The following is an 18,977-nucleotide window of genomic DNA, read 5'->3' as shown; positions in this document are numbered from 1 at the left end:
GACACAAATGTAGTGATCCGGATGGGTACGTGCACCCCAACGTTTATAGCAGCAATGTCCACAATAACCAAACTATGGAAAGAGCCAAGATGTCCATCAACAGATGAATGGATAAAGAAGATGTGGTATATATATATATATGATAGAATATTATGCAGCCATCAAAAAAACAAAATCTTGCCATTTGCAATGACGTGGATGGAACTAGAGGGTATTATGCTAAGCGATCACAGACCTGTACCTCTGAAACAAATAATACATTGTATGTTTAAAAAAAAAAAGAAGAAGAAGATAGTAGGAAGGGAAAAATGCAGGGTGGGGATCGGAGGGGGAGACAAATCATGAATGACTATGGACTCTGAGAAACAAACTGAGGGTTCTAGAGGGGCGGGGGGTGGGGGGATGGGTTAGCCTGGTGATGGGTATTAAAGAGGGCACGTTCTGCATGGAGCACTGGGTGTTATGCACAAACAATGAATCATGGAACACTACATCAAAAACTAATGCTGTAATGTATGGTGATTAATATAACAATAAAATTTTAAAAAATGGATTAGTGACTGTCATGGTCATTTCATAGACATGAGATTATTACCAAGTTGAAAAGAAATAATGTGTTTTGTTTATAAAATGTCAGGATTTCCTGGAGGACAACATAGAAACATCTGTACGCTCAGATGCCAGAGTAATCCCTGGTATGAGCGAGTCTGAAGCAAGGCCCTCCTCTTACATCTCCTAACTACCTCCCCCAGTGTTTTACAGCATTTCAGAAGATCTGCCTCCTTACGACACCAGGAGAATGCCCCAGATGTGCCAAAATCCTTCATCACTCTTACCCTTTCCAAGTGTTAAAGTATTCAGAAACGGGTAACTTCTCCTTTCCTGAGAGGGCTATGGCCTTTGCTGTTTGTTTCATCCTTTGAATCTTCATAAAATAAGTATTCATAGAGTTTGCCAACGAGCCATTTCTCAGACATCTTTAGAAAACCACCCTGGCTTGCAAGCGTCCTACAGATTAATTGTGTGGATTTCAGAAAAGACATACAGAAGCATGCGACAGCAATGCCTTTAAACTATGAATATTGGTGTCTCTAAGATTCTCAGTTCCTCCAGGTGGCAGGCTCATAAATCTACTTTTGTCATTCTCCACCTAAAACACATATTAAATATATCTGTGTCAAATTTTTAAATTGTTATAGATTATCATTCCCACCTGCTCTCTCCATGCTAAATACACCTGCTGAAGGGAAAAAAAAAAAAAGGCAGCGGCTTATTTCCACAGAGAAAGCCCAGACAAGATCTATAGTCTTCCTCGTTGGAAGCACTGGAAGGAGGCTTAATGAATTTGGAGTTAATGATACCCGAGCCAAACTTCCTGATAGCTGGGTAAGGAAGGACTGTGAGGTATAAATATCTTATGAACTCCAAATCTTGCTGCAGATCTGATACTTTTGTAGACAGACTGAAGTATATCCTTGAGTAGAGATGGTTACTTATCTTATGATCATACTGACTCCAATAAAAATTATTGGCAGCAGATGGTTAAGTCAACCTAAAACTGTATTCGTTTTTTTTCCTAATCATGAAATCAGTGTTCACTACAATAAAAAGAGAAAATCAAGAGTAGTCAAAGAAAGGTTTAAGCCACAAAATCTCTCATCATTCTATTTACCTTGAACAACCACCAGTGAACCTACCATGTATATACTGAAAGAGATCTTCTTTATATGCATGCACTGACTTATAAATATTCTATTTCTTCACTCAACTGGAATTAATATACTAGCTTTCCCTTTCATCCTCAATTGTGTAACATTACACATTTATGTTAATGACTTTTTCAATTATAGAAGTAATGCGTGTAAATAGAGTAAGAATAAATACATAATGGAACACACAGGAAAGTAAAAGATCTGTCCCCGGAAAAGGAGTCACCTAGCAGTTTTCTGTGCATCCTTCCGAAATGTCCAGGGTGTACAAGAACATATCTTTTTCTACATATTTCTAATACGATGCAATTGGAATCTTAATGTGCATACAGGGTTCATCTTTTTTTTTTTTTTTCCACTTAATACCATATCCTAGATGGCCATGCTAAAAAGAACAGCAATCTGGCCCGTCTTAATACAGTTTTCCCAATGATGTGTTTATCTCAATTTTCAATGATAACACGGTACTAACTACGCTATTACTTTTGTAACCAATCCCCTCTTGATAGAAAAATAGTTTTCAATTTTATGCAATTTATAAACAATTTTGCAGTGGACATCCTTCCCACACTTGTGCAAATATATCTCTAGAATGCATATCTTAAAGTAGAATTTCTAGAGTCAAAGGGAATACATTTTAAGTTTTATGTGTACTGCCAACCAAAGTTTGTTTTAAATTCCACCAATTTACACTCCCACCAAAAAAATATTACCCAATATTTTCCCCAATAACAGGTGTTATCAAATTTTTTATCTGTGCCAAGCTAATAAATGAAAAATGATCCTTATTCATCATCTTAATTTGCATTTATTCGTCATGTTGAGAATCTTTTATTATCTTATTTGTTGTTCTGGGAACTACCTGTCTCCATCTTTTGTCTGTTTTTCCATTAGATAATATTTCCTTTTTTTATTCTATTTTTTTATTATGTTATGTTAATCACCATACATTACATCTTTAATTTTTGATGTAGTGTCCATGATTCATTGTTTGCGTATAACACCCAGTGCTCCATGCAGAACATGCCCTCTTTAATATCCATCACCAGGCTAACCCATCCCCCCATCCCCCAATATTTCCTTTTTTTATGGATTTTTGAAAACTCTATATATTACAGAAACTGAGCCTTTGTCTTTCATATAGATGGCATATTTTACAAAATTCCCAACTGTTTTTTTAATGATAGCATTTATCATAAACATTTTAATTTTTGTGTAAATTTATCAGTCCTGTATTAATCACTTACTTACATGATTAAACAGTAACTTGCATCAAGATGGTGAAGGCAATAAAGTCAGTAACTGCACAGCATCATGACAAGCTTTGTTATTTACACTGTGTGTCTCGTACTCAACCATTAACTTCATGGGAACAGGGACTATATCCTGGTCACAGCTGACCCTCACTGCCCAGATTAGGGCATCTCGGACAGCAAGCACTCAATTAATCTTTTGAACAGATTAGACTCTTATTTAAATCCAGATCCATTGGACTCCAAGTCCACATTCTCCCAACATGGCACAGTTTCTGTTACAGAGGACACCCTTTGAAAAGACTGTAAAAGGAACAGAGATTCAAGACACTTGGGAAATAAACAAAATGGAAAAAGAAGCTTCCCTGAAGAGAGAGATTAAAAGAGAGAGAGAGAGATAGGTATGGGGGATTAACAAAAACTCTCAGGAGTAGCAATGTGAAAACGTAAAAGTTAAAGTTAAGAATATGTGTGCGTGTGTGCGTGTGTGTGTGTGTGTGTGTATTTGGAAAGTACATTCAGAACTTATGTCTCTTGCTGCATGAAAAAATTAGTTTAAAAGCCACAAAATATGCGTGTGTCTGAAATCACTGTGTATTATCTTATTGGCATCTATGATTACTATACTGTTATCTTCCTTTCAGATGTGAGTCTTGGGGAATTCTAATTGTGTCAATTTTAAGTAATAGCTCCCTCAAATCCTTTCTTAATCAAATGGGATGTAAATAATTAAGGAAACAAGATACATATATTTAAGAAATATGTTCTGTATATCTACATATTGATCTTTAATACAGATATATATGTACTGTCTACCAAACCTCTTATATCGACCTCTTATATTCTAGACATTCTGGAAGAAAAGTACTGGATGGGAGGCACCCAAAGCTCAGGAACTAGAAACAAAGTGAGTGAGGTCACAGGTGAGAAGGGAGAGAGACAGACCAGACATGGAGCTTGAGTGTTCCAAAGACTAGAACAGGAAGGGTGCATACCAACTATCTGAGAGTCAACGGAAATTCATGAAGAAGTGTGTGAGGGTTCCCCGATGTCTCCAAAAAAGATCGGCAGAAAGAAGGAAAAGAGTCAGAGAGATTAACCAGAAATCTTACAGCATCCGATTATCAATGTGATTCTCAAGTATTTATTGAATACCAGCTATACACCAGATATGGAGGATACAGATGTAAGAGATGGGTGTGTTCAGGGAATGCATGGAACAATGGAATATAAAATTTTCAACCTGGAGGGAACTATGAAGAAAACTTTATTTCCTCCCTTTTCTGATGAGGAAACCAAGAGCCACCATGTATCTACAATAATCATGATGCTACATCTTCTATATTTTCAAAATCCAGAACTTCCCTTGTTATATCCAACAGTTCCAAGTGAAAAGGCACATTTATTTCTTTTTAAATGATTTTATTTATTTGAGAGAGAAAGAAAGAGTGCGAGTGCACAAATGTGGGGGAGGGGCAGAGGGAGAGAGAGGAGCAGGCTCCCCGCTGAGCAAGGAGCCCCCAGATGTGGGACTTCATCCCAGGACCCTGGGATCATGACCTGAGCTGAAGGCAGACCCTTAACTGACTGAGCCACCCAGGCACCCCTCTAAGGCATATTTATTTATTTATTTTAAAGATTTTATTTATTCATTCATGAGAGATGGAGGGAGACAGAGAGAGAGGCAGAGGGAGAAACAGGCTCCCTAAAGAGCAGGGAGCCTGATGCAGGACTTGATCCCAGGACTCCAGGATCACAACCTGAGCTGAAGGCAGACACTTAACCAACTGAGCCACCCAGGTAACTTCTGAGGTATATTTAAAAGGCAAAAACAGTAAGAACAGAAAGAGAAGTCAAAAAAGAAGGCTTTACTATGTTAATGAGGACGAGGATGGTGATAAAAGCATCCAAAAAAAAAAAAAAAAAAGGAATAATGAGAATAGCAATAAGACACTATGGTAAGCATTTGAAATATATTACTATACTTAAGCCATCCAACATCATTATAAAGGGAATTATTATAGCCATTTACAGATAATAAGTATAATAACAATAGGTATTACTCACTATGTGCCTGGTATTCTTCTTAGCACTTTACATCAACTCAGGGGATTGCATGATAATCCTCAGGAATAGGAACTCCAGATTAAGTGTTGGAGATGAAGAAACTGAGCGTGAGTTTAGTAATCTGTTCAAAGTCATACAAGTAGGAGAGCTTTAATTCTGAGACCTTCTTGGCTAAAAGAAGGGTCATTTTCTCAGAGACTGTTGCCTATGGATTAAAGATTAAGCTTTGTTTTTCAAGAAAAAAGACACAATGGTGGTGGAGTAACAGGTGCACTGGTATGTAATACAGTGTCTCAATGGCCACATCTAACCTGTTACAGGAATAACCTCCATGGGAATCTCTAATACATTTGTTGAATAATTCAAACAAATATTTATTGAGTGCCAACTCTGTTTACACATGGTGCTACATGGTGGATAAAGGCACTCAGGTTAGAATTTAGTCCATAAAACCTTTTGGATGAGTCAAGTATCTAAGTTAACATTTGAGCTGGACACTTTAGCTTCTTCCCCAGAATTCTCTGCAACGTTCACCTCTGTAGGGCAGCCAAGCAGTCCAAGGGCTTGGCCCCAGTTCCAGGAGTGAGTCCTTGATCAGTCAGAGCCAGTGTTGGTGAAATTCCTATCCTCCCTTGCAAGAATGATGAGCTCAGGAAAGACTACAGACACAGTCTGGGTTAATGAGATGAAAGAGGCGATTTGCTAGGGGGGTTTAGGAAATGGCATGCTCTTTGCTAAGATAATTTCAAGGAGCAGCCTTCTTTCACATCTTCCATGTCAGAGAGGAAATCTGCAGCACTGGAGCTGAGGGCAGCCCACTGAGGCCACATAAGGGAAGCCGGCATTGGAGGGAGCTGACCCTTGTGGAAGGCAGAACAGATATAAGGAAGCAGGTTCTGGATGCCATGATGAAGCCATTGAGTACACCCACTAGCTGACTTCCAGCTCTACAAGCCAATAAATGCCCTCCACTGTGTGAGCCACTTTGAGTCGAGGCTGTAATTTGCAAGTGGACACATTCTAAGAGATCTATCATCATTCCACCTACAACAACTGCTTCTTCCCCCCACACTCTGAATAAACCATTTAAAAATCATATCTTTAGCCATGGTCTCATTAAAAATCAAACCATGAAACCAATTCTGATGAGGAGCAGTACTCCCACTCTCCATGTCTCCAGCATTTTGTAGAGTTTATTACTACTACTCCAATAGGTTCTAAAATAATGAGATTTAATCAAAGAAGTCTGTGAAGGTAAAAGGAATATAAGCTTGAGGGATACGTAGCCCGAAATGATAAAACTGAAGTGTTGACTTTGCTGGATTAGATTTTTTTCTATGATTTTAGAAAAAACATTATAATTCTCTCTGTACATTTGTATTACTTATGGATACATGAGCACATGGACCGGTTGAAACAAAAAAAGTAAAAGACTATGGAAAGAGCTGATGTGAAAATGTAAGATGCGCATTATCTAGATTTCTCTACAACAACATTGTCTCTGCACATAATCCTTCCTACCCTTAAACACACACAGATGAGGCACCTCTTGACCTTAAGCATCTAGTTTGTCACAGAAACGAATCCCATGTCATAGCAAGTGAAGATGTTAAATTGTGGTGTTAAAACACTACCATACGTCAGTCCCTACCAAATACAGAAATTCAGTGCTGTAATTTCTTCACTGGAAAATAAATGCAGCCCCTAGAATGTTGGCATCATAAAATCCTTGTCCTCATGATTTCATGGGTGAAATAATAAATCCAGATTCCTAGAAAGCCTCTGTGGCCTGGGTCCTGCTCAAAGAAATGCTAGCCACTGTTACCCCTTATTCTGAAAGTACCAAACTACATGTGTTTAATTTTCATGGCAGATCAAATAGCCTACCTAAAGGGAGGATATTAGAAATGCTAGCAGGCACAAGAGTTCTATTTGCTAAATAGTATTATTAAGTTTTAATGAGTTTCAATTAGATTATAGAGAATTTCCAAATATTTTGACTACCTTTCATTCTTAACACACACACACAAAAATGCCTCAAGACTTCTTTTCTCTACTTAGGAATTATACTTTCCTACTCTATCAGAACTCAATTTATTTAATTAGTAAACATTTACTGAGTATCTGCCATGTGCCAGACATGAAGTTAAAGGACAGAGATGCAAAAATCAGAAAAGGTGCCATTCTTGCCCCGGAGATCACAGGCACATATGTAACTAAGTAAGAAATGGGTAAGTGCTATAACACAAGTAAATACTAAGTGCCAAGAAAGCAGAGAGAGAGAGAGAGAGAGAAGGAACTGTTCAATCATGCTTGAGAGTTAGACAAAAGTCAACATTAACTTCGAAAAAGTCAGGTGTAAACTGGGCCTCAAAGGATATACAGGAATTCTGGAAAAGGGGGGAGCAGGAAAATGTCACTGAAGCATGGACAGGGCACTCAGAAATGGGTATGGCTAGAGAAAGGGGAAAGACACTGGCAAGGACCAGCCTGGAAGAGTTCACAGGGGCCTCAAGTACCAGGCGAAGCAAGTTAAACTTCACCTTCTGGAATGATGGGAAAAAAGGTGAGAAATGTCTAAATGGAAGAGATGTGCAGTTACAGTGTACCAGATGAATCTGGGATTTTGGAACTGAGGGCAAGTGAAGAGAGAGGTCATTCTCCACGGGTCTCCTCTTTTGCGTGTATTGTGAAGGAGCCACTGAAAGACTTTGCTTTGGGTTTTCTTTTCAAGGATGTTTGTAGCAAGAAGCCTTGGAAGAGAGAGATGGTGTCTCCATCCAAAGCAAAAGGGTGGGCAGGAGTATTTCCAGTGTAACTGATTTGGACTCCCTAAGCTCACAATTCCTTTCCTGTGACTCAATCCACTGCATGTCAACTGTTCCCTTCATTGTCCTATGAGAAGTGGGGTTTGAGGAATTGGCCCCAAGAATGCTGATATTTTGGCTTCATCCATTGCTTTAAGAAATAAACTATACCTCTTTATCCTCATTGGAGGCCAGCTCACTCGCTTGCAAGTTCATAGTTCTTGACAAGAGACAAGGGAAAGCTAGTGGAATAGCCCAGGCCAAAAATACTAAGGACGTATGTTTGCATACAGTCAAAGGAATGTAGCACAAACCACCACAAGCCTTCCTAATTTACCTCCAGCACATATAGAGGGTGCAAACGCAAATCTCAAAAAGACTACAGAAGGAAAAGGGAGAAGGTTCCTGACAAGATTCTTGTGAGGAAGAAAGAGAGGTCTTGTGGTACGAACCTGAGAATTGTAAAGGAAATATTTCATGCAAATTCACACAGAGGTCCCTCACCCACAAACTCACACCCTCGAAGACTCCCCTCCATAAACCAGAGACCAATCTACTGCTCTGGCCACAGTCCACACTCAGAGATGGACGTAAGTATTATAAACATCACTTGGCTTTAAGTGCAACAACAGTAAACACTAAAAGCCTCGATGAAGAAGCATGTCATGAAACTACATTACCTGCTATGTGATCATTTGAAATAGACGTGAGTCAGTTGCCTTGAAAACCGTCATACTTCTTACCTAGCAACTCATAGAGAGAATTCAGAATCGACTTCCAGGACTCGCCAGCTTCTCTCCCGGCGACGTCAGCAAAGTGCGCCGCACTGCTGTACACGTGCAGCCTGTCTATACACTCGAGCACGAGGTTGATCATTCCCTGGAAGGTTAATACAAATTACCATAAGAAACCATGATTCTGCTCACAGACAAAAAAAAAAAAATTCTAAGTTGATTAATTTAAAAATTAAAAAAAAAAGCCCAGCTTAAAGTAAGACTATTAAAAAAAAAAAATTCTAAGTTGATTAATTTAAAAATAAAAAAAAAAAGCCTGGCTTAAAGTAAGACTGTTAATCATAAAGAAAATTGAGATCATATTATTTAAATGTCAGGAAGAAACACATTTGCATGTGAAATAAAATGTTCTTGACATAATTCAAGTGGTTTTTAAGTCCTGAGGGCTATTTTCAAATAGAAGCAGAAGAACAATACAAAACTATGTGCTTTATACTTCTATTTGCAAGGTTTACTACTGGATTAATGGATCGGTCACAACTGTGTTCTACCATGAGGGGTACATGAAGAGGTTCAGAGAATGCCACCCCAAGATATGCAACTTTGGCATAAGGATTATTTTGAGCTGAAGGCAACTGAGAAAAATCAGACACAAGAAAAACTCTCTGCCCTTTTCCTCTACCAGGAAGGACAGGAGATGCTTAACCACAAGAAACAAGGCCCAACACTTATCAGCCCAGAGGCTTCACAGAGGAATCTACATAACTTTACTAACTCACCCTTAACTTCCACTAGTTCCTCCATATATACACCTTCCCACAACTTGCTGCCCCTAGAAGCTCAAAACTCCTTTCCTTTATCTCTTTCCTTTTCTACAAATTTACTGTCCTTTTTTTGTTAAGATGCTGTATAAGCCTGAGTTCTAACCACTCCTTTGAGTTGCTCATCACTGAGTGCTCCCATGGATATGCATGATTCACATGTTAATAAACACCTTGTTTTCTCTTATATATCTGTCTTTTGTCACTCTAATCTGCAGGACCCCAACCAATGAACCTAAGAGGAGTAGAGGAAAACGACTTCTCTTCCTCCCCTAGAAAAGTGTAAGAGCTAAGAATCCTTGTTCTTAGGGTAGGCAAGATTATGATCATGATCATTATCATTATTTTTAATATTAAATGAAAGAGCTAATAAATGAAGAAAAGCTCATGAAAAGAGATCTTTGAAGCAAATAAAAATGCATTATAGGGCTTTGTAAGATGCTGTCTACATTTGAAATTATGCTTTTATTATTATTGCTAGATCAAGGTTGCCAAAATGAGGCAAAGCACATGAAAGGAGGAGCTAGTTCAAGTTGACTGATCAAGGAAACCTATTTCTCACAGAGTTGTAAGAGGTGCCATGAACCTATGCACATTTCTAGGTCCCCATCCATGCTGTCTTCCATGAGAAATTGAAAAAAAAAAAAAAAATCCAAATCAATACTTCAAAATTTCACAGCCCAGTATTTCATTTTAGTTTTTCAGGATACTAAGTGAATGCAGCATAGTCTAACATTTTGGCACACATCAAATGTAAAGGACCCAACAAACTACTCCATGTTGTTACTGACTCATGCTGACCTGCCCTGTGCTTTCATACCACTACGGTCTCTAAACACATCAGTTTTTTGTATACACAGTGAAAAGTCCTCATAAATTAATGTGAATTTCAAAGGCCTTTGATGGAAAATCAGGAAACGGTTTTCAGACTAGAAGAACGTAGAATTAGGGCTTATGGGTCCTCAGCAATATTCTCTAACCTTTTTTCTTAGATACTTTCACAAAGATACTTTTACTCAGACACATTCATTATTCCACATACAGGGAACACTGAGAAGAATGGGAACACCTGCTGAGCTAGCCTTATTTGCCAGCTCACCTCTGACATCCTCCCACTGAAACTCTTGAATATATGGTACTAATTCCAACACTCGTTTTAGGATCGTTAAACATCCCTCAGTCCTTCTGTTATTCTGTCTATGAAATATGGCACTTGAGCTCTTTTTAACTGGAATGTGCATGAAATAAAATCACACACAAAAACTGAATGCACATAAAAGTAATAAGTGGAGTTGCTCTAAGCAGAGAGCCCTGAGCTCTGCCTCTCCTGGGCAGATTCCCTCCCAATACAAAGCTTCCTGTGGCCCCTCAGGCACGTCCAAGTAGCCTCAAGAACCTGAACAGTCGAAAAACCTTCTTGTTGGGGCACCTGGGTGGCTCAGTTGGTTAGGCAACTGCCTTTGGCTCAGGTCATGATCCTGGAGTCCCAGGATTGAGTCCCGCAACGGGCTCCCTGCTCAGCAGGGAGTCTGCTTCTCCCTCTGAGCCTCCCCCCTCTCATGCTCCCTCTGTTTTTCTCATTCTCTCTCTCTCAAATAAATAAACAAAAGCTTAAAAAAATAAAATAAAAATAAAAATTTAAAAAAAACCTTCTTGTTTTTCAAAGCCTGTATTCATTTAGACACTTCAAGATACTATGTTTATATAACAAACATGAAGTAAACTGCAGTGCAATGAATGATCAGCATGAAGGCTGAGCAGACAGCAAAAAAAAATGTCCTTTGCCAGGGGAAGGAAGAATTCCATTTTTTTTTTAAATGAGAACTCCCTGACAGAGAAACAAAAATAACTGCAGGATTCCTCCAAGGTCTGGTTCCCTTATGCCATAGTTTACCTGCTCATCCAACTCAAAATGCAAACTGTCAGAGAATTTCCCTACAGAGAAGTTGTTTTCCTAAGACAGTAGCATAAAAAATGAATGTTGGTAGAAACTCACCTCTTCCTGGAAGAGATTCTGCCGGTTCTTTAGAGCTCGTAATCTGTTCTGCTTGTCTTCATGCTCTAAATGCTCATCTGGGGGGTGAAAGTAGCCAATCAGGTCCTGCAGACTTAGACTCACAGATTCTATAGGGAGGTCCACCGTGGAAGCCTTCACTTTTTTGCTGAGTGCATCAAGGCCCCTTAAATAAATAGCAAATATTTCTCTATATCAGCGATCTGCAATCTTATTATTTTTTAGACCACAGAGGATGTAAAGCTTTATTTTCTCTCCCTACATCACTGTAAAAGGAACCCATAGGCAAGGTCCTAGTTTTCCTCAAACAACAATAATTAATATATTCAAATAAAAAATTCTAAATTTTGTCAACTATATATGATGCTATATTAAAACCACCAGTATCAAGAGAAACTCACTTAGACAAAAACCTGAAGGGCCTCGAGAACCAATTCCTACAAAGCCAATGGTCTCAGTATTTAGAAACCAATTGATTTTCACTTTAAATCACTACATACACTTCAAGATTTAAGATGCAGCTTCCCAGCTTCATAATTCTGACTTCACTTGTTCTGTTTTTTGTTTTTGGAGAAGGAACTGTTAACTGCTACATGATCAGTGACCCTCACTGCCATTCTGAAAATTCCTGCCTGTTTAAAAATACATTCCAATGATGTTAATTTTTAAAGTTTTCTCATTAATCAGAAAATAATATATTAAAATGTTTTTCTCTTATCAGACAAAAAAAGTATTTAAAATTGGATTAAGAAACATCGTGGTGCATTTTCTTTGAAGAAAAACCTATTACTGGCATGTCAATGTGTTAATTTGTTAAGCTTTCCGAGATTCTGAGTTTTAAAATTCATAGCTTTGAATGTATCTGGAAAGAACTTTAAAATATGGTATCTGTAAATCAAAATCATTTCAAAATAAGGGGTGCCTGGGTGGCTCAGTTGGTTAAGCATCTGCCTTCGGCTCAGGTCATGATCCCAGGGTCCTGGGATTGAGCCCCATATTGGGCTCTCTGCTCAGCGGGGAGTCTGCTTGTTCCTCTCCCTCTCCCTCTGCCTGCCGCTCCGCCTGCTTGTGCTCTCTCTTTCTGCCAAATAAATAAAATGTTCAACATCATTTCAAAATAAGAAGTTTATTAAAAAACACATGATACCATAAAAGAATGGGAGAATGCATATACTATAGTTGATATAGCAATACTCGTATTAGGCATGACAAAATTTAATGCATAAAATATTATACTTCTTTTCCTGCTCTCTGCAACAGTAAAATTATGTGGCAATATTTTATTCCAAGGAAATGTTCCTGGCTAATTATCTGTTTTAGAATTTACATTTTAAAAACAATAAGGGCCTCATAAATGAGAATTAGCTTATCTTTGAATTGACAATGCTTACAAATATAATTAAAATGTATCATCAATTACATAAAGATTACAAATAATTTTGAAATAGTTGACTTCAGCCTTATAAAGAGTACAAATACGAAAACTGTACAACTCTTCTAAAGTTTTTGTCTGAAATTTCCAATCAATTACAATGGAATTGTTTAGTTTTATCATCTCTATAAGTCTTTCTATGCCCAAAAACTAAAAGAAATGACTTTTCAGAAGAAAATTATTTCTCCCCTTTTACAATGAAAATTTATATACAATGATATACTTCCATTCTAAACATTTTATCCTATTACACTTTAGTTGAATCATAAATGTATTTATAAAGAAGTCAAACTCAACTCTCACACTACAGTGAATGAAATTCAAAAGTGATTCAAATATAGTATCTACATTTTTTTAAAGATTTTTTTTTTATTTGAGAGAGAGAGAGAGAGAGAGCATGCAAGTGTGCGGGCCAAGGACCCCTGTGTGTGAGCAGGAGGGTGGTGGGGGAGGGGAGATGGACAAGCAGATTCCGTACTCAGTGTGAGCCCGACAGGAACCTCAATCCCACGACTCCGAGATCGTGACCCAAGCCAAAACCAACAGTTGGACACTCAACCAACTGAGCCACCCAGGTGCCCCATCAAATACAATACCTACATTTTTAAATGTAAAAAGAAATAGTATATTCAATTAATAACCTAAAAACTGACATTTATCTGCTATCAGCAATGTAACCATTAAATTACTTTCTAGAAGCCTCTTGTCAAATACTATCCAAGATTCCTAAAGTTGTTAATTATGTTAAGTTTTACAACACTTGTCTCCTATAAAGACATTCACCATCTTAATGTATGAACAAAAAAATGAAGAGAAAAAAATAATTGAGGAAAACCAAAGGTGGTAGAATCATACTATATCAGAGCAAAAATTAAAGCTATGAATTTCATCTCTACATTTTGTACTTTGAAGATTAAACAATATTACTACCAAACAGATTCCTCCCTAATATAACTTACTTTCAGAAAACATTCATTAATCTACCAAAGGAAAAGAAGGTTTAATATGTTTTTCTTGCAGTCAAGAAAAATAGAATCCCTTCTCACAACACAAATGCAAACAAACACACACACACACACACATGCTCGCACATGCACACATATACAATTCCACCACCACCATCACCACCACCACCACCACTACCCTGACATGGAAGACAGAGACCAGAAGGGTCACAGAAAATAAACTGAGGAGCGCCTGGGTGGCTCAGTCAGTTAAGCATCTGACTCTTGGTTTCGGCTCAGGTCATGATCTCAGGGTCGTGAGATCGAGCCCCACCTTGGGCTCCGTGCTCAGTGTGGAGTCTGCTTAGAATTCTCTTTCTCTCCCGCTGCCCCTCCCACATTCGAGCATGCACTCGTGCACTCTTTCTCTCTAAAATAAATAAAATCTTAAAAAGAAAAGAAACTACATAAGAAAACACAAATGAAGAAAAACTAAATGACCTCAACTTTCACTCTAAGAAGTAAAAAACAGAAGTCTGCCTATGCATTTTTAAAAATTAGACTCTTAATAGTAAATAAGCCTACATTAATAAAACAAATACTTAAAAATAATTTACTTTGAGAAATACATTGGTGCCAATATTGTAAAGACATGGATATTTTAAAGAATTTTGTGCTTTCATGAATATTACAGAAGGATCAAATTATTTTCCTTAAAAAAGCATACCCTTTAAAATATTCTGTAATTATGTAAAATGTTTCAAAGTTTCTAAGATACACTAAAGAACTGTATAAATTCAGGAAGTCTAATAGTTCAGTAAATACTAATGAGCATATAAGTAAAACTCACATATATAAAAAACACGAACATGATGAACTAAATTATATAATAGGTAAATCACAAAGAAAAACAAATCTGGTCAACAAAGATGAAATACCTATTTTCACAATTCTTGAATAAATTCAACTTAAAAAATTATTATAAATACATACATCTATCTGTATATACATACACGCACATATAAATTTTTTTCCATCAAATTGGCAAGTTTAAAGAGACATAGGATATATCCATCACAAGCCAGAATGTATATTGGTCTAATGTTACCAGGAAACACCTTGACCACAGCTTGATTTAGTTTGTAGATATGCAACTGTTTCCATTATGAAGTAGGAAAAGTTATTTACTACAAGAATCATTTTAATTTTTTATCATTTATCATTTATCATTATAATTTTAATCATTTTAAATACCATTCAAGCGGTGCCTGGGTGGTTCAGTTGGTTAAGTGTCCGACTTTTGATTTCAACTGAGGTCATGATCTCAGGGTTGTGAGATGGAGCCTTGTGTTGGACTCCACACTGGGCATGGAGCCTGCTTAAGATTCTCTCTTTCCCTCTCCCTCTGCTCCTCCCCACACCCTTTAAAATCAATACATACATACAGTTCAAAACTCACAAGTATCTAGGCTTCATTACCCTCTGTGTGAAAGGAAATTTAAATAGTTCCAGCATAAGGGTATCTTACAGAATTATCCTGAAGTACAGTTACGAATTATAAGTTACGCACACAATTTCTAAAAATCACATTCCCTTTTTAAAAGTTTATTTATGAGAAAGACATAAAATCATCTGACTATCATTTTCTAATGTGTACTGCCAACCCACCAAATCACAGGTTCACCACCATCGTATATTTCAGATTTGTGTATTTGTAAATCCAATAAGGACATTGAAATAAAATGTCAAACCACTACTACAACAAAAGAAAATGTACCTTATAAATCTATTGAAAAGGAAGACTGTGCTCCGGATGACTCGTGCAGTCCGTGATTCTTCATGCTGAGATCTAGATAAATTTAAGCCATCATCCATGTGACCTTCATGATGCATAATAGCCTGTAGAAATGCAGAAATAACACCATTATTCCCATCTCCTTTCTAAATGGGTGTTAAGAAGATGTGCACTCCAAACGTAAGCCCTAACAGTAAATAGAATCAAAAGGCAGGTACAAGGGGCAATAAGCTGATGTGTACATTTAAAATAAGAGGTGCAGGTCTCTTACAAACCACTCAATATATTCATTGAGTTTTTCTTTTAAAGAATGAGTCAGTAAATGAGTTCAACAAAACAGACACCAGAATGTTCTCACATATCTATGTTCAGTGACTGAACTACAGTCTAAGCAAACTCTGAACAAAGCAGTAAAGGAAAACATTGCATTGGTATGCCAATTAGACAGCAGTTCTGAACACAGACTGAGTAATAAGTAATGATCATTGTTTCTAAGGCATCAAAGTTCTTTAAAAAATGCAATTTTATTAGTTCTTTTGTTAGGCTTTATGTTTTTGAACTTTCTATGGAAGTAATAAGTGTAGAAATCTTAGGTGAACAGCTAAATGAATGTACCATGCAACCAACACCCCAATCATGAAAGAGAACATTAGAGTACCTTAAAGTCCCCTAGTGCTCCATCACTGGCCCCATCCTCTACACTGCTCCCCACCTTCCCAACTCTTCATAGCAAAGGTCAGTTATGTATTACACATAAATGGTACTATGTGTCTCTAGCTTCCTTCACTCAATGCTTGTAGCAAGACATTTCAGCACATCTAAGCAGGTGTACTGAACTAAAATTAATAACTAGAATTAAAATTATACACTATCTAGAAAGTAAAGAGGAACTCTTTAGACCAAAATCAATGAGACAGAGCTATGTCTGTATTCAAAGGCAACTCTGTAGCCTGAAGTGTCTTCATTGACAAAGAAAAAAAAATGATTAAAATAAAGAACATATTACTTGTTGTAAGACTCAAAAAAAGAAAAACAAAGTGGAAAAGTGGAATTAATGAAGATAAAAAGAGGAATTAATGAACTAGAAACCAAATTAAGTGCTAAAAAGGATAACCTAAAATTTAATTCTTTGAGGAGATAAATAAAATAGATAAACCTTTCACAAGCAATGCTAAAGATAAAATTTTTAAAAAGAAGAAAAAAACAACCCATAAGAAGATATAAGAGACAAAAGACATTAAAATTGTAGCACTGTCATAAGTCAATACTATTTACAATCAATGGCAAAAAATGTAAGTTAATATCCCAGAGGAAACAGATGGCTTCCTAGCAAATTAAGAATCAAATAAATAAGCTGATCTCATCAAATTTTCTACTTGAAAAGAGACTAGAAAGGAAATTTAAGAGTTAATATTTAAAAGATCCTAGGTTTACAAGTGACATCTAATGAATCTTCAAAGAACAGAGAATTTTCACAGTAAACTAGTCCTGACCAGAGGTCAGGAAACTATGGCCTGTTGCCTTTTTTTTTTAGTACAGTCTGTGAGCTTTAAATGAATTTTACATTTTTAAATGGTTGAAAAAGACCAGAAACAGAATATTTTGTGACATATGAAAATTCCATGAAATTCAAATTTCAGTATCCCTAACAAAGAAAAGTTGATTTTATCTCTGAATATATATGTAATAATTCTAATAATAAATGGATAAGATCTAATATTTTAAAAGCATAATAAACTATGGCCAAATAGGGTTTCATCTATGTCTTTAAGGATTCTTCAATATCATAATGTCCATTACCTTATTTATCAAAAAATTGAAGGACACCAAAACATGATTTATAATTCCTTTAATTGATAAAATTCAGCAATAATTCCTAAGTTTTTAAAAAGCCAGAAAAACAGGAATAGCAGGATATCACTTACATATATAAACTATTTCAATTGTCCACAGGATACAAGAAGGTATAACTTCTGTGAAACAGGAGTGAAGATTCACAATAAGAATGCACACAAGACGAGCAACCAGAATAGATGAAAAACAGAAAGCTGACATAAAAAGTGACTGGGGGCGAGATCATGAAATACTACAAGAAAAGTGAAATTTCAAAGGCACTGAAAGAACTTAAGGAGATAAGTACCCAAACACAACAAAATGAGTGATTTGGAGGACACAACCGAGAAGCCAGATCTAGAAAATAGGAAGAAAGAGAAGAATACAGAAAGAGAAGATGGTTGACATGGAGAAGAAGAATGAGCCCATTTTCTGAGAAACTAATAAACAGAAGGAAAACAGAAACTAAAGATATGGTTGTACAATTCTCTCAGCTCTAAAAAGACCTACGTGTGCTAATTAAAAATTCTTGGTGACATATGTTTTCAGATAAACTGTATACTATTTGTAATATTCTGGTGTGGTCCGTGCATCACTCTGCAATCAATAATTTATATTTCTGCAGCAAAATATGAATATTCACATGATGTGGGATACGTATGTATATGTGTGTGTGTATGTATATATATATATATGTACTACACATTGTGACCACATTGAAGTCTTCCCCTAAGGATTTACTATAGTAGATAGTTCTCCAAGTGGTAATAAGTCTACAGTAGAGATTTTACTACATTATCTCTTCTATGGCCTGTAAAGTCTTTCTTCTCTAACTTAAGACTGGTTAGCTTCTCAACACCCTTAGCTTTCTAAAAGGAAAGCTCTATGCTAGCCTATGATGGTGAGTCTAAGTCCCACTTTGACTTTGACCCATGGTTAAGGAATAAGACAGTGGAGTAATGATTAAGAACCCCAGCATAACTGCAATGGACTGAAGACAGAGAAAGGACTGATTAAGCAGTGATCTGGTTTTTCATGGTAAGGAGACTGGAATTACCATAGGCAGTAAAGCTCAGCCATGACAGTTTTCAAACATGGAGGTCGTAAAGCCAGAATAGATTGGAGAGAAGTAAGACTGAAGGCAGGCAGAGACACTGGTTAAGAGACTCTGGAAATAGTGCACACAAAGGATGAGAAAGACTGAACGAGATCTGTAGGGAGGGGGCAGAGGGAATTACTTTGAGGTACACTTAGAAGATAAAATTTCCAGGGCTTGGTGTTTTCATTGAACTCAGCAGGATGAGGAAAGGTAATTGTGGAAACTCCTGGGATTTAATTACCATACAACATATTTAAAAGACATATGTATAGTTTGGTTTAAAATGTTCCTATTTACAATAAGCCAGAAATCATCTTATTTGTAATTATTTAAATTTATAACAAAAACTATACCAAGCGGTATGTGGTTTTAAAAATTCATTCAAGTGGTACTTGAGCAAAAAAAGATTGAAGACAATTGTTTAAGCCATATATATATTATATATATATCTATATATATAAAAAAAAAA

The 18,977-nt window shown here is 36.7% G+C and overlaps 1 protein-coding gene across 3 annotated transcripts in view; it reads right to left on the bottom strand.

Moving 5' to 3' along the window:
• Window positions 1-18,977, bottom strand: part of RYR2 (ryanodine receptor 2) — a 739,460-nt gene that overhangs the window by 344,734 nt on the left and 375,749 nt on the right. For all 3 annotated transcript variants that reach the window (XM_032430318.1, XM_032430320.1, XM_032430321.1), the window contains 3 exons: window positions 15,559-15,680; window positions 11,388-11,571; window positions 8,580-8,715 (listed from right to left, as the gene is read on the bottom strand). In XM_032430318.1, coding sequence (XP_032286209.1) covers window positions 8,580-8,715; window positions 11,388-11,571; window positions 15,559-15,680 — 442 coding nt within the window. The remainder of the gene's footprint in view (window positions 1-8,579; window positions 8,716-11,387; window positions 11,572-15,558; window positions 15,681-18,977) is intronic.

This window comes from Phoca vitulina, unplaced genomic scaffold (genome assembly GCF_004348235.1).
Source record: "Phoca vitulina isolate PV1807 unplaced genomic scaffold, GSC_HSeal_1.0 scaffold43, whole genome shotgun sequence".
Taxonomy (NCBI): Eukaryota; Metazoa; Chordata; class Mammalia; order Carnivora; family Phocidae; genus Phoca; species Phoca vitulina.
This window is presented reverse-complemented; position numbering and strand designations above follow the sequence as displayed.